Source organism: Bos taurus, chromosome 2 (assembly GCF_002263795.3).
Source record: "Bos taurus isolate L1 Dominette 01449 registration number 42190680 breed Hereford chromosome 2, ARS-UCD2.0, whole genome shotgun sequence".
Taxonomy (NCBI): Eukaryota; Metazoa; Chordata; class Mammalia; order Artiodactyla; family Bovidae; genus Bos; species Bos taurus.
Genome location: NC_037329.1, coordinates 90,111,305 through 90,135,320, shown reverse-complemented (window position 1 = coordinate 90,135,320; position 24,016 = coordinate 90,111,305). Strand labels below are relative to the sequence as shown.

The 24,016-nt window shown below is 39.2% G+C and overlaps 1 protein-coding gene across 5 annotated transcripts in view; it reads left to right on the top strand.

The window, feature by feature from the left end:
- Nucleotides 1-24,016, top strand: part of C2CD6 (C2 calcium dependent domain containing 6) — a 123,723-nt gene that overhangs the window by 33,607 nt on the left and 66,100 nt on the right. For all 5 annotated transcript variants that reach the window (XM_059876757.1, XM_059876759.1, XM_059876758.1 and 2 more), the window contains exons 9-12: nucleotides 6,744-6,887; nucleotides 16,585-16,690; nucleotides 18,999-19,065; nucleotides 23,120-23,163. In XM_059876757.1, the coding sequence (XP_059732740.1) occupies nucleotides 6,744-6,887; nucleotides 16,585-16,690; nucleotides 18,999-19,065; nucleotides 23,120-23,163 (361 nt within the window). The remainder of the gene's footprint in view (nucleotides 1-6,743; nucleotides 6,888-16,584; nucleotides 16,691-18,998; nucleotides 19,066-23,119; nucleotides 23,164-24,016) is intronic.

The window sequence follows — 24,016 nt, the reverse complement described above, 5'->3', positions numbered from 1 at the left end:
TTATATAGTAGAATTTAAAAGTCACATAAATTTTCTTTTTTTTTAAGGTTCTTTTTTTTTAAATTTTATTTTATTTTTAAACTTTACAATATTGTATTGGTTTTGCCAAATGTCGAAATGAATCCGCCACAGGTAGAATGATTCCAAGAAATGATGTGGTTTGTGTCTGATTGCATTAAGCTACACTTCCAGATATCTTCACTGTCCTCTACCCACAGGAGTTCTTTATTGGGAAAATTTGGAAATACTTCAGATGTAGAGCCGTTGAAGAATTTTAAGTGAGGGAGTAAATAGGATTGAATATAGACAGAATTAGTTTAGTATTGGAGATCAAGGACTGGAGGAAGCTATTGCAGTAGTCTACATGAGAGGTACTGACAGTCTGAATGAAGGCAATGGCTAGATGGGTATACAGTTAATTCTGTGTGTCAGCTTGACTGGGCCATGGGGTTCCCAGATATTTGGTCAAACATTATTCTGGATGTTTTTGTAAGAGTGTTTTGAATGAGATTAACATTTAAATCAGTAGACTGAGTAAAGCAGATTGCCCTCATTGGGTAGGCTTCATCCAGTCAGTTGAAAGCCCGAATAGAACAAAGAAATCTGACCTTTCCTTTCTTCGAGTAGGAGAGAATTCCTCCTTCTCAATAATGGCCTTTGACTGAAATGTTGGCTTTTTCCTGCCTTTGGACTTGAATGGAAACATCAGATCTTCCTGGATCTGGAGTCTGAACCTCTCGCTCTCTTTCTCCCCCCACCCTCCCTCCCCTACCCCGCTGCCTCTCCCAGCTTACTTGTTTTGTTTCTCTGAATGCCTCTCACTAATACAGATTTTGATACTGAGAGTGGCTTGAGAGAAACAGAAGATTAAGGATGAGTTTTCTGAATTGGTTCTGAGTTTTCTGAAGTTAGCTCTCTAATCTGATTAGATTTAAAGACTCTAATGACTCCATTTCTAGTGGTAAAGAGACACTGATACTCCTCAGCATGACCTGGCAATAGTGATGTGAAAAATATCACCATTGGATATCCTTAATCAACAATTTATAAGCAAAGATATGAGTGACTATATATTTGATACTTTCAAACATTTTTGTCAAACTAGTGAACATAATGAGTTTGCTCAAGGATTCAAATTCCCAGCTCAAGCCTTGTATAAATGACCTGAAATCTTCCATGAGTGTTCTGAAGGAGACCCTGATCTCCTGTAGCCGTAATACTAAGATTACTAAGAATCAAAGGCAGAATTTCATCTTGCAGCTGGCTGAATTACAAGGCAAATTGAGCTCCCAGCTTCACAAGGTGTCAACTTTTAAAGTGAGAATATTGATTGGGACTAATTTGGCCACCTCATGCGAAGAGTTGACTCATTGGAAAAGACTCTTATGCTGGGAGGGATTGGGGGCAGGAGAAGAAGGGGATGGCAGAGGATGAGATGGCTAGATGGCATTACTGACTCGATGGATGTGAGTCTGAGTGAACTCTGGGAGTTGGTGATGGACAGGGAGGCCTGGCGTGCTACGATTCATGGGGTCTCAAAGAGTCAGACACGACTGACTTGACTGAACTGAAGTGGAACCTTCAAGTTAGAATGGGAAAATAGGAGAAAATCTTGATGAAACTGGGGACACTGAGCCCATAAATTCTGATATACCTCCTTTGCCAGTGATGTCTCTATCCGTAGCAAAGTGAAAGTGGGCTTTCTGCCTCCATCTCAGAAGATTAACTCTGTATTGCTTGAGGAAATAGTAACCTCCTCTTCTGAGGCAGTTGCCGTGCAAGATGATGTTGATTCTCCTCAAGACTCACCCTCACAACCCCTCTTTGCTTTTAGGCTTATAACTAGATGCAAGTCCCAGCAAGCTCCTAAAGGTGAGGTTCAAAGTGTGACCCTCGAGGAAGTGCATTACACTCTAAAAAGAACTGCCTGAGTTTTCTCATTTATGTATACAAAAATCCAGGGGATGTGTAGGGGTAAGGATATTTAAGGTATTATGTATAATGGTGACAGGACCATTAAGTTGGGTCATATAAAAAATTTACTGACATGAGCTAACTAAGTAGAGATTCTGTGTTTAATTTGCAGCTTGAGGGGTTACATAGAACTCTTTACAGTGTGTTGGTTACTGAAACATGGACCAAAAGATAACCCACTATGAGTGAATTGAAAAACCAGACCTAGTTTAGTTTAATGTAGAGGAAGGGATTCAGAGGTTTAGGGAGATTATAATGTTAGAAAAAAGTGAAAAGTGTTCACTTTTCACTTTCATGCATTGGAGAAGGAAATGGCAACCCACTCCAGTGTTCTTGCCAGGAGAATCCCAGGGATTGGGGAGCCTGGTGGGCTGCCGTCTACGGGGTCGCACAGAGTTGGACACGACTGATGTGACTTAGCAGTATTAGAGAGGATTTGTCATTTAAGACCTACTTATTCTGAGAGGCTGCATGCAGAAGGCACACTGATTTTTATGAAGCTGAGAAAAAAGTTTGTGAGGGAATCCCCACCCTTGAAGATCCCTGTGATTGTTCTTCTCTGAGTAAACCTTGCAGTGGGAACTGCAGTCACTGGAATGGAAAACCTAAATGAATTGGGAGGAATTGGATCCCAGAGTCACAAGTTAAGTGTGGGTACTGTGCTGGACAGCAGAGTCGAAGCAGCAAACAGAGTAGTCTGACTCATGCAGAGCCATGGCATTGGATCACGATATTGCTGGAAACCAGAATACAGGAAGTCTACTAAATTCTTGCTTGATCTGTATTAGCATTGAAGTTCTAGATCAAGTGAACAAAAGTTACCTAAATCATAAAAGATGATACCGTGAAAATGCCACACCCAATATGCCAACAAATTTGGAAAACTCTGCAGTGGTCCCAGGACTGGAAAAGGTCAGTTTTCATTCCAATCCCAAAGAAAGGCAATGCCAAAGAATGCTCAAATTGCTGCACAATTGCCCTCATCACACACACTAGCAAAGTAATGTTCAAAATTCTCTATGCTAGGCTTCAACAATATGTGAACCAAGAACTTCCAGATGTTCAAGCTGGATTTAGAAAAGGCAGAAGAACCAAAGATCAAATTGCCAACATCCATTGGATCATAGAAAAAGCAAGAGAATTCCAGAAAAACATCTGCTTCATTTAAAGCCTTTGACTGTGTGGATCACAACAAACTGTGGAAAATTATTCAAGAGATGGGAATACCAGACCACCTTACCTGCCTCCTGACAAACCTGTGTGCAGGCCAAGAAGCAACAGTTAAGAACCAGACATGGAACAATGGACTGGTTTCAAATTGGGAAAAGAGTATGTCAAGGCTGTATATTGTCACCCTGCTTATTTAACTTCTATGCAGAGTACATCATGAGAAATGCCGGGCTGGATAAAGCACAAGCTGGAATCAATATTGCCAGGAGAAATATCAGTAACCTTAGATATGCAGATGACACCACCCTTATGGCAGAAAGTGAAGAGGAACTAAAGAGCTTCTTGATGAAAGTGAAAGAGGAGAGTGAAAAAGCTGGCTTAAAACTCAACATTCAAAAAATGAAGATCATGGCATCCGGTCCCATTACTTCATGGCAAACAGATGAGGAAACAATGGAAACTGAGAGAATTTATTTTCTTGGGCTCCAGAATCTCTGCAGATGGTGACTGCAGTCATGAAATTAAAAGACGCTTGCTCCTTGGAAGAAAAGCTACGACCAACCTAGACAGCATATTAAAAAGCAGAGACATCACTTTGCCCACAAATGTCCATCTAGTCAAAGCTATGGTTTTTCAGTAGTCATGTATGGATGTGAGAGTTGGACTGTGAAGAAAGCTGAGTGCCGAAGAATTTATGCTTTTGAACTATGGTATTGGAGAAGACTCTTGAGAGTCTCTTGGACTGCAAGGAGATCAAACCAGTCAATCCTAGAGGAAATCAATCCTGAATGTTCATTAGAAGGACTGATGCTGATGCTGAAGCCCCAGTACTTTGGCCACCTGATGTGAAGAACTGACTCCTTGGAAAAGACCCTAATGCTGGGAAAGATTGAAGGCAGGAGACGGGGACAACAGAGGACAAGACTGTTGAATGGCATCACTGACTCAATGGACATGAATTTGAGCAAGCTCTGGGAGATGGTGAAGGACACGGAGGCTTGGCATGTTGCAGTCCACGGGGTCGCAAAGAGTCAGACACAACTGAGCGGCTGAACAACAACAAAACGTCGAAGTTGTCTGCCACTTAGAAGAGGGGCTTAGGGAGATCAGGTGGTCAAGGAAGTTTTAACTCTGATTCATCTCACAGGGGACCCAGTTGGTCCCCAAATCCATCCTGTAGTTATTTCCTCAGTTCTAGAATGCATAAATCGGAGAAGGCAATGGCACCCCACTCCAGTACTCTTGCCTGGAAAATCCCATGGACGGAGGAGTAGGCTGCAGTCCTTGGGGTCGCTAAGAGTTGGACACGACTGAGCAACTTCACTCTCACTTTTCACTTTCATGCATTGGAGAAGGAAATGGCAACCCCCTCCAGTGTTCTTGCCTGGAGAATCCCAGGGACGGGGGAGCCTGGTGGGCTGCCATCTATGGGGTCGCACAGAGTCGGACACGACTGAAGTGACTTAGCAGCAGCAGCAGAATGCATAAATAGACATATTCAGCAGTTGATGAATACCTCCCTTGACCTGTGGAATGAGGGATGTTACAGTGGGAAAGACCAAATGGTAGTCACTAGAGGTTCCAATGGTAAAACAAAAGTAATACCATATTACTGGAGGGATGGCAGAGATTTGTGCCACCACAGGGATTTGAAAGATGCAGAAGATGCAGAGATGGTGGTTCCCATCACATCCCCATTCAACTCACTTATCTTGCCTGTGCTGAAACAGATGTATCTTGGAGAATGACAGTAGATGATTGTAAGCTTAACCAGGTGGTGACTCCAAATGCAACTGCTGTACCAGATGTGGTTTTATTGCTTGAGTAAATTAACACGTCTTCAGTACCTGGCCTGCCACTCTTTATTTAGCAAATACTTTTTTTCTCCACGTTTGCTAATAAAGACCATCCATAACAGTTTTCTTTCCACAGGCAAGACCAGTAGTACACCTTCTCTGTCCTACCTCAGAGATATATCTCTTCCCAACTCTATAATTTAGTAAACAGGACTCTTGATTACTTTCTCTTATATAAGATACACACTGTCCCTTCCAGTGATGACATGCTGATTTGACCTAGTGAGCAGCACTACTGTAGACCTATTGGTAAGATATTTGCATGTTAGAAGATGGGAAATGTCTAATAAAATTCGAGGGCTTTCTACCTCAATGTAAGTCTGATAAAATTTGAGGACTTTCTACCTCCCTGGTGGCTCAGATGGTAAAAAAAAATCTGCCTGCAATGCAGGAGACCTGGGTTCAGTCTGTGGGTTGGAAAGATCCCCTGGAGAAGGGTGTGGCTACCCACTCCAGTATTCTTGCCTGGAGAATTCCATGGACAGAGGAGCCTGGTGGGCTACAAGTCCATGGGGTTGCAAAGAGTTGAACATGACTGAGCGACTCTGACACTTTTTTACTACTTACATGAAATTTTAGGGATCCAGACATGTGGCTTGTTAAGATATTCCTGCTGAGGTGAAGGGTAAGTTATTGTGTCTGGGCTCTCCTACAACCAAAAAAGAGACATGCCACCTAGTGGGATTCTTGAGTTTTGGAGACAACATATTCCTCTGGGTATGCTGCTCTGGCCAATTTACTCAGGAACCTGGGAAAAAATTTTATGTGTATATGTATATATATATATATATATATATATATAATTTTTTATTCTCTCATTTCCTTATCATGTAACATAACGTGTATTCACTTTATATCATAATATTTAAGTATTGTAACCTTATGTCATAGTTATTTAAGTTTCAGGATATTAATCAGAGTAAACATCACCCAAGGACTTTACATACTCTTACAAGGAAGGAGCTAGTGAGATTTTGGCTGTATGTATGAAGGAGAGTTGTATCATGTAAGGTGAATTATGACCTTTTTATTTTCTCATTTGTAAATAAAGCATGCTGTAAGGAGATGTGTATGGGTGCCAAGTTGACAGGGGGATGAACTTATGATGGTTAATTTTTTGTGTCCACTTGACTGGGCCATGACATAAAGATTTGAACCTAGAGATAAGAAGAGAAATCTGGGCTCAAATGCTTTCTACATCTCCTTAGAACTTCAGATCCTTCTCTCCTTTCTCATCTTTGCTACCCATAATCTTATATAGTTGCTGCTGCTGCTGCTAAGTCGCTTCAGTCGTGTCCGACTCTGTGTGACCCCATAGACGGCAGCCCACCAGGCTCCCCCGTCCCTGGGATTCTCCAGGCAAGAACACTGGAGGGGGTTGCCATTTCCTTCTCCAATGCATGAAAGTGAAAAGTGAAAGTGAAGTCGCTCAGTCATGTCTGACTCTTAGCGACCCCATGGACCGCAGCCTACCAGGCTCCGCCGCCCGTGGGATTTTCCAGGCAAGAGTACTGGAGTGGGGTGCCATTGCCTTCTCTGAAATCTTAGTAGTAGGAGTACTCAAAAGGCCACTCTCTGAGTATTTCTGACTTCCTCTTTCCTAGCTCTGTTCTCTAGCGGTCCAGTGTGGATATGTGAGCTTACAGTTTAAAAGAGAGAGTGATTCAAAAGTAATAGCTAACATTGATTTTAGAAGTGTACTTTTGTATAATTTTAATATTTAACTTTATTGCCATTTTCCAGAAATGTTATTATACCACAGCCAATAGCATATCCAGCATTCTTATCCCCAGACCTGAATGTTACTGTTGGGGTGCCAGCTACATCCCAGTCCAACCAGCCATCTGTCGTGCAACTTGAAAAACTTCAGCAACAACCCCGGGAAAGGTAAAAAACCAAACCATAACAAAACAAAATTTTCATCTTATTTATGTATTATGTATACATTAATTTTTTCCTTTGAGACAAGGGCTTGCTGTTGGTCTGGAAAACTTCATCATGGTGATATTTCATGTGCCCAGAGGTTATTCCAGAGTTTTGCTTTAGCATATTTAAGAGTTTGTGGTAAACAGTCAATGACATGGGAAGAAAAGGGGTGAGAATTCATTATAAAGGAGAAAGTACAATATTTGCTCTGCCTCTTCACTCAACAATATATTTTATAGGTCTCTTACGGTCTTTTCTATATTTCCTATCTTTTTTTCTCTATGGTTTAGATATTTTCTTCTGACCTATCTTATAATCATTGAATCTTTGTTCTTTATCTGTTGTTAAGCCAACTGAATTCTTCATTTCAGTTATTTCCTTTTCAGTTATGGAATTTTCATAATTTATTTCATAGTGCAACTTTTCTGCCAAAATCCTCAATCTTATCTTTTAGTTCTTTAAACATAATAATTATTGTTATTTCCAAGTTCATCCCTGATAACTTGATTATTTGGATTTCCTAAAAGTCTATTTCTGTCGTTGGTTTATCTACTCATAGTTTTTAGTCATATTTTCTGTTCTCACATGTCTAGTTGTTTTTATCAAGTGCCAAACATTGTATTTGAAAATCTGTAGAACTACTTTGAGGATCTTGGTTATACATTTTTTACAGATAGTATATAAATACATTTGCATCTGGTTGCCAGCTAGCCTAGGAACACTAAGCAATCCTAGGTCATCTTAATTCAGTTGAGACTGAAGTGATTTGGGCTTTCATTCCTGTGAACATTAGTCTTTTTATGGTTTACTATAGATAGCTGGTGAGAAGTTGCTATAAAGCACAGAGAGCCCAGCCTGGCACTCTGTGATGACCTAGAGTGGTTGGATAGAGGGAGGGGAGGGAGGCCCAAGAGGGAGCAGATATATGTATAATTATGGCTGATTTGTGTTGTTGTATGGCAGAAATCAACACAGCATTTTAAAGCGATTTTCCTCTAATTAAAAAATATTAATAAAAAAGAATGACACTAATGTGAGGCAACCAGGGTACAATATTTAAGGAGGCATTTATTCTTGAGGAAGAACCCTAAGGGTCCCAACTGAAAACCTGGGTGTTTACCATGGCTTCTCATCCTTAGCAGGGTCTGAACTCTGGTTTTCCCTCGTTCTTACATATTTATCTCAGAGCTCTTAATTCTTCATCACCACAAATACCTTGAAGGAAAATGGCTCCAAATTATGGGCTCAAAGTCTCCAGACTTCTTTTCTGTCTGGAATCGTAGATCTGAAAATCCTTGCTGCCTTTATAACTGACGGATGCTTCCAAACAAAAAATTTTTTAATATTTTGTCCAGTTTTTTCCAGTTGTTCAGTGAGATGGTTTGTCTGAAATAACCTATTCCATCATTGCCAGAAATAGAACTCTTGAATATGTTAAAAATAATGTTTATGTGTATGCATAGTTTACTAGACTTATAAATTAATTCATAAACATTGAGTCGAGTCATCAAGAAACCCCTTTTTCCCCTAGTCATATGTTTTATTCATTTAATAACATTTGTGCATGCATGCTCGATTGCTTCAGTTGTGTCTGACTCTCCAAACCTATGGACTGCAGCCTTCCAAGCTCCTCTGTCCACGGGATTCTGCAGGCAGAAATACTGGAGTGAGTTGCCAGGGGTTCTTCCCCACTCAGGGATCAAACCTGCATCTCTTAACGTCTCCTGCATGTAGGTGGATTCTTTACCACTTGTACCATCTGGGAAGCCCTCAATAAAGTTTATTTATTTATAATTTTTATTGGAATATGGTTGATTTACAATTCTAAATTGTAAACTGATTGTCAACAAAAGTCCATCTAGTCAAGGCTATGGTTTTTCCAGTAGGCATTTATGGATGTGAGAGTTGGACTATAAAGAAAGCTGAGTGCCGAAGAATTGATGCTTTTGAACTGTGGTGTTGGAGAAGACTCTTGAGAGTCCCTCGGACTGCAAGGAGATCCAACCAGTCCCTCCTAAGGGAGATCAGTCCTGGGTGTTGATTGGAAGGGCTGATGTTGAAGCTGAAACTCCAGTACTTTGGCCACCTGATGCGAAGAGCTGACTCATTGGAAAAGACCTTGATGCTGGGAAGGATTGAGGCCAGGAGGAGAGGGTGACAACGGAGGATGAGATGGTTGGATGGCATCACCGACTCAATGGACGTGGGTTTGGGTAGACTCCAGCAGTTGGTGATGGACAGGGAGGCCTGGCATGCTGCTGTTCATGGGGTTGCAAAGAGTCGGAACAACTGAGTGACTGAACTAAACTGAACTGATTTACAATGTCTTGTTAGTAAACAAGAAATTTTTGTCTCTTGTTATGGTCTTGGCTGATTTATTTGGTTGTCCATTTTATTCCTTTAGCACTTTGAGTGTATGATTATCACTTTCTTCTGGCCTACAAAGTTTCTGCTAAAAGATTTGTTCATAGTCTTATGGTGGCTTCTTTGTACATAGCAAATTGTTTTTCTCTTGCTGCTTTTAAGATTCTCTCCTTGTCTTTCTTTTTTAGCAACTTAATTTTAATGTGTCTCAGTGTGAGTCTTTTGGATTACTTTTTTTGGAACCATCTGGACTCCCTTGATCTGGTGTCTGTTTCTTTCCTCTGGTTAGGAAAGTTTTCAGTTATTATTTCTTTGAGTAAGCACCTGTCCCTTTCTTTCTCTCTCCTTCTAGTTCCCCTGTAATAAATATATTGGTCTACTTGATGGTGTATCATAAGTTCCTTAAGCTATCTTCTCTCTTTTTCATTCTTTTCTCCTTCTCTGACTGGATGAATTTCATTGCTTTGTCTTCACATTCACTGATCCTTTCTTCTGAATCATCTGGTTTGCTCTTGATCTCTCTGTTGAATTTTTGTTAAGTTATTGTATTCTTCAGCTCTGTGATTTCTGTTTGATCCTTTCTAGTATTTTCTGCCTCTATGTGAAATTCTCACTTTGCTCATGAATTTTTCTTCTGACCTTGATAACATCTTTATGAGCGTTATTTTGATTTCTTTATCAGGCAAGTCACTTATCTCTGTTTCATTTATGTCTGTTTCTAGAGTTTTATGTTGTTCTTTTGTTTGGAACTTATGTTTCTGGAGTTTTATTCTTTTGTTTAGGACTTACTCCTCTTTACTTCATTTTCCTAACTCTCCATGTTGGTTCCTGAACATCGGATAAAACAACCACCTCTGTTAGTTTTGGTATTGTGGTCTCATGTAGGAAATGAACCTCATCAGCCTAGTCCAAGTTCTTGGTTGTCCCTTACACCTTTGTGACTGTCCCAGTCACCTTCTTTGTTTTTAGTGACCCTCCCAAGACTTGAGGGTGTGTCAAGACTTGTCAGTGTCCCAAATAGGAGGACTTCAGTCAGCATCTACATTCAGGCTGATTGGAAGGCTGAACCCCCAGGTAGATGCTGGAAAAGTATGTAGTTAGAACGCTTCCAAGGAGAAACTGGTAAGACTTTTTTTTCCTGTTCTCTCTGTGCTGGGTCTGTGTGTATATGCACAGGGTTGGTAGCTCCTATACCCATTAAGAACTTCTTTGTGTGCTGTAGTCCTGTGGACCGGAAGATGCAAACCCTGTTGACTATGACATCAGGCAATCTGGGGACCTGTACCTCCGATGGCAGTCACAAAATCTGGGATGCCAATTGTGTGTACAAGCTCTTTCCTTGGAGATACTGGTGATCTGGATCAGGCTAGGAGAGAAGGGAGATATGGAGTCTGCTGGCTTCCCTTGTTTCCTGCTGCTGCTGCTGCTAAGTCACTTCAGTCATGTCCGACTCTATGTGATCCCATAGATGGAACCCAACCAGGCTCCCCCATCCCTAGGATTCTCCAGGCAAGAGTACTGGAGTGGGTTGCCATTTCTTTCTCCAATGCATGAAAGTGAAAAGTGAAAGTGAAGTCACTCAGCCGTATCCGACTCTTAGTGACCCCATGGACTGCAGCCTACCAGGCTCCGCCGCCCATGGGATTTTCCAGGCAAGAGTACTGGAGTGGGGTGCCATTGCCTTCTCCTAAAAGCATGCTAAATTAGAGGCCTGACCCTCAAGCAGCAGCTTTTACAGAATTCAAGTAGGCTTTTCTTGGGGAAGGACTGGGAGATGTACAAATTTGCCTAAACTGTGCTGAGCCTTGGGCAAACAGGTATGGCAAGCCCTTAGTGAACCCATTAAGAACTATTTATTTATTTTTTAACCTTGTGTGTCTCCTGGTCACAAGGTAGGTGTGACCTAGCAAAGTGTTTTCAGGGCCTGTCTTTAAAGTGGCAGTGTTGAAGTTGGAGCACTAGATGTAGAATCCAAACTTTTCTGTCCTCAAGTAGATTCCTTCCCAATTGTATGGCATTATGCCAGGGTTAGGTTTATGGTGAAAGTGTGTCTCAGCCTCTCTTACCCATTTTGTTGTGAGTTTTCTTTCATTTGTCCAGTGTTTCAGAGTTGCTCAGCTATTTCTAGATTTCTTTCAGCAGGATTTCTATTTCTGGATTTCTTTCTTGTATAGCTGTAGATTAGATGTATCTTTGGGAGGAGATGAATGAGTTCAGAGGCTTTTTCACCATCTTGGACAGAAATGCACAAATTTATTCAATTCTTGGCTTAGTAAAACACAACTGGATCATCATAACAGCTTCTCCACTCAGAGTGGCTCCCTGAGGTCCATCTGCTGAACCTCAACTTGTTTGGATTCCAGTGATATGGATGGCTGTTGCTCTGTCTTCTCTTGAATGGTAGTACCACCCAACCCCCTTCTTTCTAGAAGAATGGGTCCCCCTCTGCTCACTGACTCCCAAATATCTTTATTGTGTATTTCGGCAATCTAAGAATGTTATTTTGCTCTGTATTATCTTCTTCTTATAACTATTGGGTTGGCCAAAAAAGTTCCTCTGTTTTCTTTTTATGTAAAAATAAGAGACATATTTTTCATTTTTACCAAGAAGTTTATTGAACAATGTATTCACCATTTTGTTCTACTACCTTCTCCTATTTTTACACAACTTCATAATTCCATCTTACCAACTCTTTTATCTTTTTGAGCAAAGAACTGTTCCAGGTGCCTTTTACAGTCTTCTAGGGAATTGAAATTTTTTCCATTAAGAGAATTTTGTAAACTGAAATAAATGGACATTCAAAGGTGTGATGTTTGGTGAATACAGAGGATGAACCAGAACTTCTTAGCCAAGCCGTGACAGTTTTTTCCTTGTCATCAAAGAAACATGTGGTCTTGCATTATCCTGATGGAAGATTATGTGATTCTGTTGACTAATTCTAAATGCTTTCTGTTGAGTGCTGCCATCAGTTGATCTAATTGGAGAGGTACTTATTGAAATTCATCATTTGGTTTTCCAAAAGGAGCTCATAATAGGGGACATCCTTCCAAACCCACCATATACAAAACATCACCTTCTTTGAATGAAGACTGGCCTTTGGTGGTTGGTGATGGTTCATTTTGCTTGCCCCGTGATCTTTTTTCTATTCCTTATTATTATGCAGTATTGACTTTTCATTGCCCATCACAGTTTGTTTTAAAAATAGAATGTTTTTGATGTGTTTTAAGTAGGGAATTGTGCGTGGAAATACAGTCTAGGATTTTTTCACTTATGTGGAATCCAAACATCAAAATGATGAACATAACCAAACATATGGATTTTCAGTGCTTGATTTGGATGTTTTGAGTACGTCAGCTACCTCCCACATGATATAATGTTGATTAATTTATGTCTTGATTTGATTACTATCAACTCCAACTGGTCTACCCAACTGTGGAGCATCATCGGCAAGAAATCTCTAACACGAAATTTCTCTAACCGCTGTTGACATGTTCAATCAGTCACAGCACCTTCTCCATACACTGCACAAATCTTTGTGTTTCCATTGTGTTTTTACTTTTCTTGAAATAATGAAGCAAAATATGCTGAAAATGTTGCTTCTTTTTTTCTGTCCTCAATAACACAAAAGTTCACCAATTTTGATAATTGTTTAAATGCATACTTATATGGCAACTGTCACAATACAGTCTAACAAAATTGTTTTGAGTGAAGGTAACCACTAAGTTAGAGATACCAAGGAAACTTTTCATGCAAAGATGGGCTCGATAAAGAACAGAAATGGTATGGACCTAACAGAAGCAGAAGATATTAAGAAGAGGTGGCAAGAATACACAGAAGAACTGTACAAAAAAGATCTTCATGACCCAGATAATCATGATGGTATGATCACTGACCTAGAGCCAGATATCCTGGAATGTGAAGTTAAGTGGGCCTTAGAAAGCATCACTACGAACAAAGCTAGTGGAGGTGATGGAATTCCAGTTGAGCTATTTCAAATTCTGAAAGATGATGCTGTTAAAGTGCTGCACTCAATATGCCAGCAAATTCGGAAAACTCAGCAGTGGCCACAGGACTGGAAAAGGTCAGTTTTCATTCCAATCCCAAAGAAAGGCAATGCCAAAGAATGCTCAAACTACCGCACAATTGCACTCATCTCACACGCTAGTAATGCTCAAAATTCTCCAAGCCAGGCTTCAGGAATATGTGAACTGTGAACTTCCAGACGTTCAAGCTGGTTTTAGAAAAGGCAGAGGAACCAGAGACCAAATTGCCAACATCCACTGGATCATCGAAAAAGCAAAAGAGTTCCAGAAAAACATCTATTTCTGCTTTATTGACTATGCCAAAGCCTTTGACTGTGTGGATCACAATAAACTGTGGAAAATTCTGAAAGAGATGGGAATACCAGACCACCTGACCTGCCTCTTGAGAAATTTGTATGCAGGTCAAGAAGCAACAGTTAGAAGTGGACATGGAACAACAGACTGGTTCCAGATAGGAAAAGGAGTACATCAAGGCTGTATATTGTCACCCTGCTTATTTAACTTATATGCAGAGCACATTATGAGAAACGCTGGGCTGGAAGAAGCACAAGCTGGAATCAAGATTGCCGGGAGAAATATCAATAATCTCAGATATGCAGATGACACCACCCTCATGGCAGAAAGTGAAGAGGAACTAAAAAGCCTGTTGATGGAGGTGAAAGAGGAGAGTGAAAAAGTTGGCTTAAAGCTCAACATTCGGAAAACGAAGATCATGGCATCTGGTCCCATCACTTCATGGGAAATAGATGGGGAAACAGTGGAAATAGTGTCAGACTTTATTTTTCTGGGCTCCAAAATCAGTGCAGATGGTGACTGCAGCCATGAAATTAAAAGACGCTTACTCCTTGGAAGGAAAGTTATGACCAACCTAGAAAGCATATTGAAAAGCAGAGGCATTACTTTGACGACAAAGGTCCATCTAGTCAAGGCTATGGTTTTTCCAGTGGTCATGTATGGATGTGAGAGTTGGACTTTGAAGAAAGCTGAGTGCTGAAGAATTGATGCTTTTGAACTGTGGTGTTGGAGAAGACTCTTGAGAGTGCCTTGGACTGCAAGGAGATCCAACCAGTCCATTCTGAAGGAGATCTGCCCTGGGATTTCTTTGGAAGGAATGATGCTAAAGCTGAAACTCTAGTACTTTGGCCACCTCATGAGAAGAGTTGACTCATTGGAAAAGACTGATGCTGGGAGGGATTGGGGGCAGGAGGAGAAGGGGACGACAGAGGATGAGATGGCTGGATGGCATCACTGACTCGATGGACATGAGTCTGGGTGAACTCCAGGAGTTGGTGATGGACAGGGCGGCCTGGCATGCTGCGATTCATGGGGTCGCAGAGTCAGACATGACTGAGCGACTGAACTGAACCATTAAGTGCTGCTTGAGCCATCTTATGGAAAAAAACGAACAAACCTTTTGGTCAACCCAATACCTCGGCCCTGGTAATTCTCTATTGCTTATCTTATATGAAATTAATTTTCCTGAATTTTTGTAGAAGACTTGGTTTAGAAAACTCTTCTAGTTTCACAGAGCTCCCATTTCTGAAGTTTTTATTTGGTGTTTAAAAATACAATGGGGCTTCCCTGGTGGTTCAGATGGTAAAGAATCTGCCTACATTGCAGGAAACCCAGGTTCCTGCAGGCCCTGTCTCAAAGCAGAGACCAAGCTGGTCAGTTTTGATTATTCTCAGTAGTTAGACTACTCCAGTCCTCTTGGTTCTTATCGTGAATCCTTGGCACTCAGCTATGTGCTCGCTAATGGAAATGAGCAAAACCCTCCCAGTTTCAACTGGCTGTGCTTTCTTGTGACTTATTCTCAGACTGGCTGGCTGTGCTTTCTTGTGACTGCCTGTTGGTTGTTTGGGGATGACTTATTCTCACATTCATCAGATGCCCCTGTTACACCTGTTGCTTTCCCCCATAATTCACTGATACCATGAAGGTCTTATGTGTATGGGGTTAATAGGAAAACCTTGTCACATGATTTTGTTGTAAATGTTGCCGGTAAGTTTTGGGGTATGCTAGCCAGATACTGTGAGTTTTTATGTAGATATTTGGGAAGATTCAAAAACTATACTGTCACTGCTTCTATCATCATCTTGGAATTTTCCTTGTTTTACAAAACTTTTATATTCATAATACTTTATTGTGGTATCATTTGGGGGGGTTTATTTAAACAATCATCTATAGGTAATAACAGCTGTTTCTTTGTTCCCAGTCCTTAATCCGTAACTTTGTTTTCTTGTCATTCTGTGCTGGCTAGAAGCTCCAGTTAACGTCTGTTATAAATAGTGGATATCTTTATTTTGTTTAGGATCTTTCATGGCAAAGCTCATAGCATTAGAAAGCCAAACACATTATTTATGTAGTTTTTTTTGCTGATGTCTTATACCAAATAAATTATTTCCTTCTTTTCCTCGTTTTCTGTGAGTTTTTTATTTTAATCATAAATGGCCATGGGATTTTGCCAAATTATTTTTCTCTTTCAATCAGCTAAATTGTATGCAAATTATATGTTTTGTTGTTAATGTCAAAATAGCCCTATATTCCTGGAATAAAGCCAACTTGTTCATAGTATATTATCTTTTCCTTATACCACTAGATTTTTTTGTACTAAAATTGTATTTTATTTGTAAGATTTGCATCTCTATTTGTGAATGAGATTAAACTAATTTTCCTTTTTTGTAATGTCCTTGTTATGCTTTATTATCAAGATCAGTGTCCTTATGAAATAAATTGAGAAACATTTCCTCTTTTCTATTTAATTCTTGTCAATTATATATTTAGATTATGAAAATCTTTTGAAATTTCTTGGATTAGAAAGAAAATTCTTCTCTTTTTATTTATTTTATTACTGATGATATATATGAACTGAATAATTTTAAAAATATGTATATATTGTTTACATAATGAAACCAATATATATAGAATAATTTCTAAAATATATGTGTATATAACTTAAAAATAATAAGACCATTGGCTAGATATTTACAATATAGGGTTAAGAAATACAACATTACCAATATTATAATGTGTTTTATGTACCCTTATAAGATTACATCCCTCTCCAGGAAACTACTACTCTGAATTTTACTGTAATCATTCTTTTTCCTTTGTGTCCTTAAACAATATATTGTTGATTTTTTCTTTAAGAACTTTATATAAATGTATCATACTGTATATGTTGTTCTTTGATTCATACCATATATATTCTTCTGTCACTTTTTAAATCTGTGACTGATTTCTTTCTTTAGGCTGGAAAAAATGAAAAAAGAATATAGACATCTAAGTACATGGGCAGAAAAAGCTAGCTATTTAGAAGGACTTCTTACCCCAGGATTAGAACATAAAGAACCTAAGGTAATTAACATAATACATTGTTCCCTATATAGATTTTTATTTTAAAATTATGATAGCTAAAAATAATGGTCAAAAGCCTGTTCTTTATGTCTGTGTCTCCTTTGCTGCTTTGTACTCACAGATGGAAAGAACAGACTTTGGAATCAGTGGGAGGAGGAGAGGGTGAGATGACTTGATGGAAGAACATTGAGACACATACATTGCTATATGTAAAGCAGATAACTAGTGCATGAAGCAGGGCACCCAAAGCCAGTGCTCTGTGACAACGTCAAGGGATAGTGTAGGGAGGGAGGGAGGAAGTGAGTTCAGGATGGCGGGGACACAAGTATACCAAGGCTGATTCATATTGATGTTTGGCAAAACCATCACAATATTGTAAAGTAATTCTTCTCCAATTAAATAAATAATGATCAGACACTGCTTATTTTTCCCTCTCTTGTTGTTGTTCAGTTGCTAAATCATGTCTGGCTCTTTACAACTCCATGAACTGCAGCACACCAGGCTTCCCTGTCCTTCACCATCTCAGAGTTTGCTCAAACTCATGTTCACTAAATCAGTGATGCCATCCAACCATCTCATCCTCTGTCATCCCCTTCTCCTCCTGCCCTCAATCTTTCCCAGCATCAAGATCTTTTCCAATGAGTGGGCTCTTTGCATGAGGTGGCCAAAGTGTTGTAGCTTCAGCTTCAGCATCAGTCCTTCCAATGAATATTCAGGGTTGATTTCTTTTAGGATTGACTGATTTGATCTCCTTGCTGAGAGTCTCCAAGGGACTCTCAGGAGTCTTCTCCAACAACACAGTTCAAAAGCATCACTTCTTTGGTACTCAGCTTTCTTTGTAGTCCAGCTCTCACACCCATACATGACTACTGGGAAAAACCATAGCTTTGACTATACAGACCTTGGTTGGCAAAGTAATGTCTCTGCTTTTTTAATATGCTTTTTAATATGCTGTCTAGATGTAGATATAGCTTTTCTTCCAAGGAGCAAATGTCTTTTAATGTCATGGCTGCAGTCACCATCTGCAGTGATTTTGGAGCCCAAGAAAATAAAGTCTCTCACTGTTTCCATTGTATCTTCATCCATTTGCCATGAAGTGATGGGACTGGATGCCATGATCTTTGTTTTTTGAATGTTGAGTTTTAAGCCAGCTTTTTCACTCTCCTCTCTCACTTTCATCAACAGGCTCTTTAGTTCCTTGTCACTTTCTGCCATAAGAGTGGTGTCATCTGCATATCTGAGATTATTGATATTTTTCCTGGCAATCTTGATTCCAGCTTGTGCTTCATCCAGCCCAGCATTTCTCATGATGTATTCTGCATATAAGTTAAATAAGCAGGGTGACAATGTACAGCCTTGACGTACTTCTTTTCCAATTTGGAACCAGTCCATTGTTCCATGTCCAGTACTAACTGTTGCTTCTTGACCTGCATACAGGTTTCTCAGGAGGCAGGTAATGTGGTCTGGTATTCCCATCTCTTTAAGAATATTCCACAGTTTGTTGTAATCCACACAGTCAAAGGCTTTAGCACAGCCAATGGAGCAGATGTTTTTCTTTAGAATTCTCTTATTTTTTCTATGATCCAGTGTATGTTGGCAGTTTGATCTCCGGATCCAGCTTTTACATCTGGAAGTTCTCAGTTCACACACTGCTGCAGCCTAGCTTGAAGGATTTTGAGCATAGTTTCTGTACTTTCATATTCTGATAATGTGACATTCAGTAAATATTGATTACTTATAAGGTTTAGTTTTTAACAGCTTTGTTGAGGTATAATTCAGATACTATACCATTCACCCATTTAAGAGTACAATTCAGTGACACTAAGTATATTCATACAGTTGTGCATCCACTGTTGTAATAAATTTGAGAATATTACCATTACCCGTAAAAGAAACCCCAAACCTCTTGGCCTATAACCTCCAAACCCTCCATGCCCCACAAGCCCTAAACAATAACTAATCTACTTTATGTCTCTATAGATTTGCTTGTTGTAGATATTTCATACAAATGGAATCATACAATATATGGTCCTTTGTGACTTACTTCTTTTTCTCTCATGCATTCAGCATTCAGAAACCCCATCAATTCTTGGATCTTCTCTCCCTGGAACATCAAGCTCCTAGCCAGGGTGTTAGTACTATTTCAACAGTACTATTTCTCACAAATTTTGCTTTTCTCACAAACCCATATTCTTCTTGTCTTCTATAATTTTTTTAAAGTGTTAAAAGAAGTTATGAAGGCAGAGAAAAGTGTTTTAGCTCTTTAAACATTTCTCCAATATGTTTTCTTTTTATTTTTTCCTTCTAGGAAAGTAATATCAATGAGATACCAGAAAGCCAATTGGAAGAGAGACCTACAGATACTGTAACATCAGGTTATATAACTAACTTACTTTTGTATTTATTATTAAGATAATTAAAACAGGGTGGTTATATTACAAAAAGCAAACCAGTAATCTGCTTTAAGTAGATTTCATTTTTTGTTAGGGAATAAAAATACATTTCATTATAGTCTTGGTATATAGTATTTATTTTGTAACACTCCAAAGAAAAGAATTAGACCCAATAAAGAATTATTTTTATTTTTGATACTCCTTTCCTCCTTTAAGGACAAGAAAAAAGTTAAATCTTATCTATAGTCTATGAAAAGGTATGTTGTTAAACATTGTTAACTGTAGACCTATTGATTTCTTTTATGTGGAGGGTGTGTATGTGTGTGTAAGAGAAAGGGAAAAGGGAAAAAGTTGAACAGGAAATAAAGTTAGCATTAAATCTGAGAACTTCATACAAATTATCAGTGCATGTGTGCATGCTAAGTCGCTTCAGTCGTGCCCGACCCTGTGGGACCCCATGGACTGTAGCCACCAGGCTTCTCTGTCCATGGGACTCTCTAAGCAAGAACACTGGAGTAGATTGCCATTCCCTTCTCTACAAATTATCAGTAGTGTATTTAATTAATAAAAGATACTGTTCATGCAGCTTTAAGAAAAATCTATTAAAAGATTCACTTAGTAAATTAAAATAGATGCATAATACTCTATCTTCAAAATCTTGGATTCTGCTGATATGGATTAATGATTTATTGTTATAAGTTTTTGCCACAGGTTATTTATCTAATTCTACTTCTCCAGCTACCTCAGCCTTTGGTATATTCATTTCCTAAATTCTGAGGATCAACCAGCCTAGCAGAGCTATTTCATCTCTAATCTGCCCTTTAACTGAAACATTCAAGTTTTAGGTTGTAGCAGAATCACAGCTTCCCTCTTTAATACCACTGTTGAATATTGGAGGTTAACCTTTCTCACTCACTAGTGGTTGCTAGCTTTATTTTTCTTTAATTTTTTTCAATTATCCTAGGAGTTTATTTCAGATCCCATTGGATCCTCTGGTGACTTCTTTCCTTTTGGCATTCCAATAGCTTCCTGTAGTTACAGCTAAGTGATTTACTGATCACTATGTTCCAGGCATGTTACTTGGATTATATAAATCAGTCCTCACAGCAGTCAACTGAGGAAGCTATTATTATTTATCCACATTTTCACAGATGAGAAAACTGAGGATCAAGTCAGTGAGAGGTCACATAGCCATTAATTTGAACCTTGTCTGTTTGATCCAAGAGCTCAAGCTTTTAGCCACATTGCTGCACACGTTTGTATACTTGTACCATTCCTATAAGATAAACTGTCTCTAATCTGATTTACTTGTGAGAAAACCAAGGCTCAGAAAAATGAGCTGACAGTAGTCATGCAGCTAATAGTGACCTTAATAAATTCTGTTTTTATTAGACTTAGGCATTCCATTTTATCTCTGTATTTAATCCCTTTCCCCTTTTAGACTTTTTTTCTTTGCTAAATACGTATTGTTTATATTTCTAAAGTGAAAGTGTTAGTCACTCAGTCATGTCCGACTCTTTGTGACCCCATAGACTGTAATCCACCAAGCTCCCCCTGTCCATGGAATTCTCTAGGCAAGAATACTGGAGCGGGTTGCCATTTCCTTCTCCAGGGGATCTTCGCAACTCAGGAATTGAATCTGGGTCTCCCGCATTGCAAGTAGACTCTTTACTGACTGAGTCACCAGGGAAGCCAACATATTTCTTCCCTGGTGGCTCAGATGGTAAAGCATCTGCCTACAATGTGGAGACCCAGGTTCGATCCCTGGGTTGGGAAGATCCTCTGGAGAAGGAAATGGCAACCCACTCCAGTACTCTTGCCTGGAAAATCCCACGGACAGAGGAGCGTTGTAGGCTACAGTCCATGGGGTCGCAAAGAGTCGGACACAACTGAGCGACTTCACTTTCACTTTCAGGAAGATTTTGTAAGTGCTTCAGTTAGCCTCTGTTGAGAGGTCTTAGTTTTTTGGTTATATACAGCCTTATTCTAATCTCTTTTTCCAAACCAACCTTATCACTGACCATCTGGGATTTATTTTATTTCCTCTTGATTTTTACCAAGATATACTCAGTTTTCATTCCAATCCCAAAGAAAGGCAATCCAAAAGAATGTTTATACTACCACACAATTATACTCATTTCACATGGTAGCAAAGTAATGCTCAAAATTCTCCAAGCTAGCCTTCAACAGTATGTGAACCAAGAACTTTCAGATGTTCAAGCTGGATTTAGAAAAGGCAGAAGAACCAGAGATCAAATTGCCAACATCCATTGGATCATAGAAAAAGCAAGAGAATTCCAGGAAAATATCTACTTCTGCTTCCTTGACTACGCTAAAGCCTTTGACTGTGTGGATCACAACAAACTGTGGAAAATTATTCAAGAGATGGGAATAACAGACCACCTTACCTGCCTCCTGAGAAACCTGTATGCAGGTCAAGAAGCAACAGTTAGTGCAGATGACAGATGTGCAGATGACATCACCCTCATGGCAGAAAGCAAAGAACTAAAGAGCCTCTTGATGAAAGTGAAAGAGGAGAGTGAAAAAGCTGACTTAAAACCAAACATTCAAAAAACAAAGATCATGGCATCTGCTCCCATCACTTCATGGCAAATGGATGGGGAAACAACGGAAAGAATGAGAGACTTTATTTTCTTGGGCTCCAAAATCACTGCAGATGGTGACTGCAGCCATGAAATTAAAAGACACTTGCTCCTTGGAAGAAAAGCTATGACATACCTAGATACCATATTAAATAGCAGAGATATTATTTTACTGACAAAGATCCATCTAGTCAAAGCTATGTATTTTCCAGTAGTCACGTATGGATGTGAGAGTTGGACCATTAAAAAGGCTGAGCACCAAAAGAATTGATGCTTTTGAACTGTGGTGTCAGAGAAAAGGCTTCTCCGACTTTGAATTATGGTGTCGTTTCTCAAGGAGATCAAACCAATCAATATTAAAGGATCAGATCAGATCAATTGCTCAGTCGTGTCCGACTCTTTGTGACCCCATGAATCGCAGCATGCCAGGCTCCTTGTCCATCACCAACTCCCGGAGTTCACTCAGACTCACGTCCATCGAGTCGGTGATGCCATCCAGCCATCTCATCCTCTGTCGTCCCCTTCTCCTCCTGCCCCCAATCCCTCCCAGCATCAGAGTCTTTTCCAATGAGTCAACGCTTCGCATGAGGTGGCCAAAGTACTGGAGTTGCAGCTTAAGCATCATCCCCTCCAAAGAAATCCCAGGGCTGATCTCCTTCAGAATGGACTGGTTGGATCTCCTTGCAGTCCAAGGGACTCTCAAGAGTCTTCTCCAACACCACAGTTCAAAAGCATCAATTCTTCGGCACTCAGCCTTCTTCACAGTCCAAATCTCACATCCATACATGACCACAGGAAAAACCATAGCCTTGACTAGACGAACCTTTGTTGGCAAAGTAATGTCTCTGCTTTTGAATATGCTATCTAGGTTGGTCATAAGGGAGATCAGTCCTAAATATTCATTGGAAGGACTGATGCTGAAGCTGAAGCCCCAATACTTTGGCCACCTGATGCAAAGAGCTGACTCATTAGAAAAGACCCTGATGCTGGGAAAGAGTGAAGGCAGGAGAAGGGGACAACAGATGAGATGGTTGGATGGCATCACAAACTCAATGGACATGAGTTTGAGCAAGTTCCGAGAGATGGTGAAGGACTGGGAAGCCTGGCAGGCTGCAGTCCATGGGTTTGCAAATCGCTGGACATGACTGAGTGACTGAACAACCAATATTATATGCCTGTTTCAGTGTCTTATATTGATGTATCTGAAGTGTTATCATATTATACTTTTTCACTTTATACTTATTCATTTACTCCTCCATCTTCCTAGAGATTCGTCAGCCTGTTTTTATAACTATGTAAAGTGTCTATGTTTGAATAGCTGCTTGATTTAAATTGCACTTATTCTTGGTGAGAAAAATTGTAATGATATTTTATTAATGCATAATGTTTATTATTTTATATATAATAAAATACTTCTATAAATTTCTTAACAGGTGTCTCTCTTATAAAGGAGGAAGCTGAGACTATTCCAAGTGAGGTAAGGAAACTTGAAAGAGAACCTCTAATAGTTACTGTTTTATAAAGGGGTGAAATATTTGTAAACAGAAAATATTTATAGATGGAAGGAAAAAAGCACTCAAGAAGTTATTTAGGTCTTCATGGTTATTTCTGATAAGCAATATTTGTACAGTTATGTGATTCATTTAAGTTAAATTATACTGTTAAAGGGGAAGTTTCAGCATTAAATTGTAACATTTTAAAGTATACATGACTATAGGGGACAAAAGGCGTTTACGAACCAAAGTGGGGGAAACAAGTTAAAAAAAAATCATGAAGTTCTACATCTCAGATATGGATGCCACAGACCTAACTATATTCTGTACTTTTCCTCTGTAACTATATACTCTCTGTAATATGCAATCTCCATAATAGTAGTCTATATTTTATAATATATTTCACATAATATTACTTACTTTTTAGCTAATTTTACATAAGGTATCAATTCCAAAAGCCAGTGGACCCCTATGGAAACCAATAAAATATAAAAGGTTCTTTTGTACTACTTGACAAATAGGATTTAATGATTTCTATCTATTCTTGGGTCACTGGGTCCCCAAATACCAGTTGAAGAGTCAATATACACTGTTTTCCATAGTCCAAGAAGAGACAAAAAAGGCAATATAGGGAACTTTTCATACACCTAATTTACTTAACAGACTTTTATCCTTTCTTTTATGATACTATTACTTGTAATATTTTACTATTAAAATTTCTTTTATTATATAATTGTGTTTTTATGATACTGTTCTTTGTATTATTTTGCTATTAATATTTCTTTTGTTATAATATATTGGTGATAGTATAGTAACAGTAAAATATCAGACACCTCG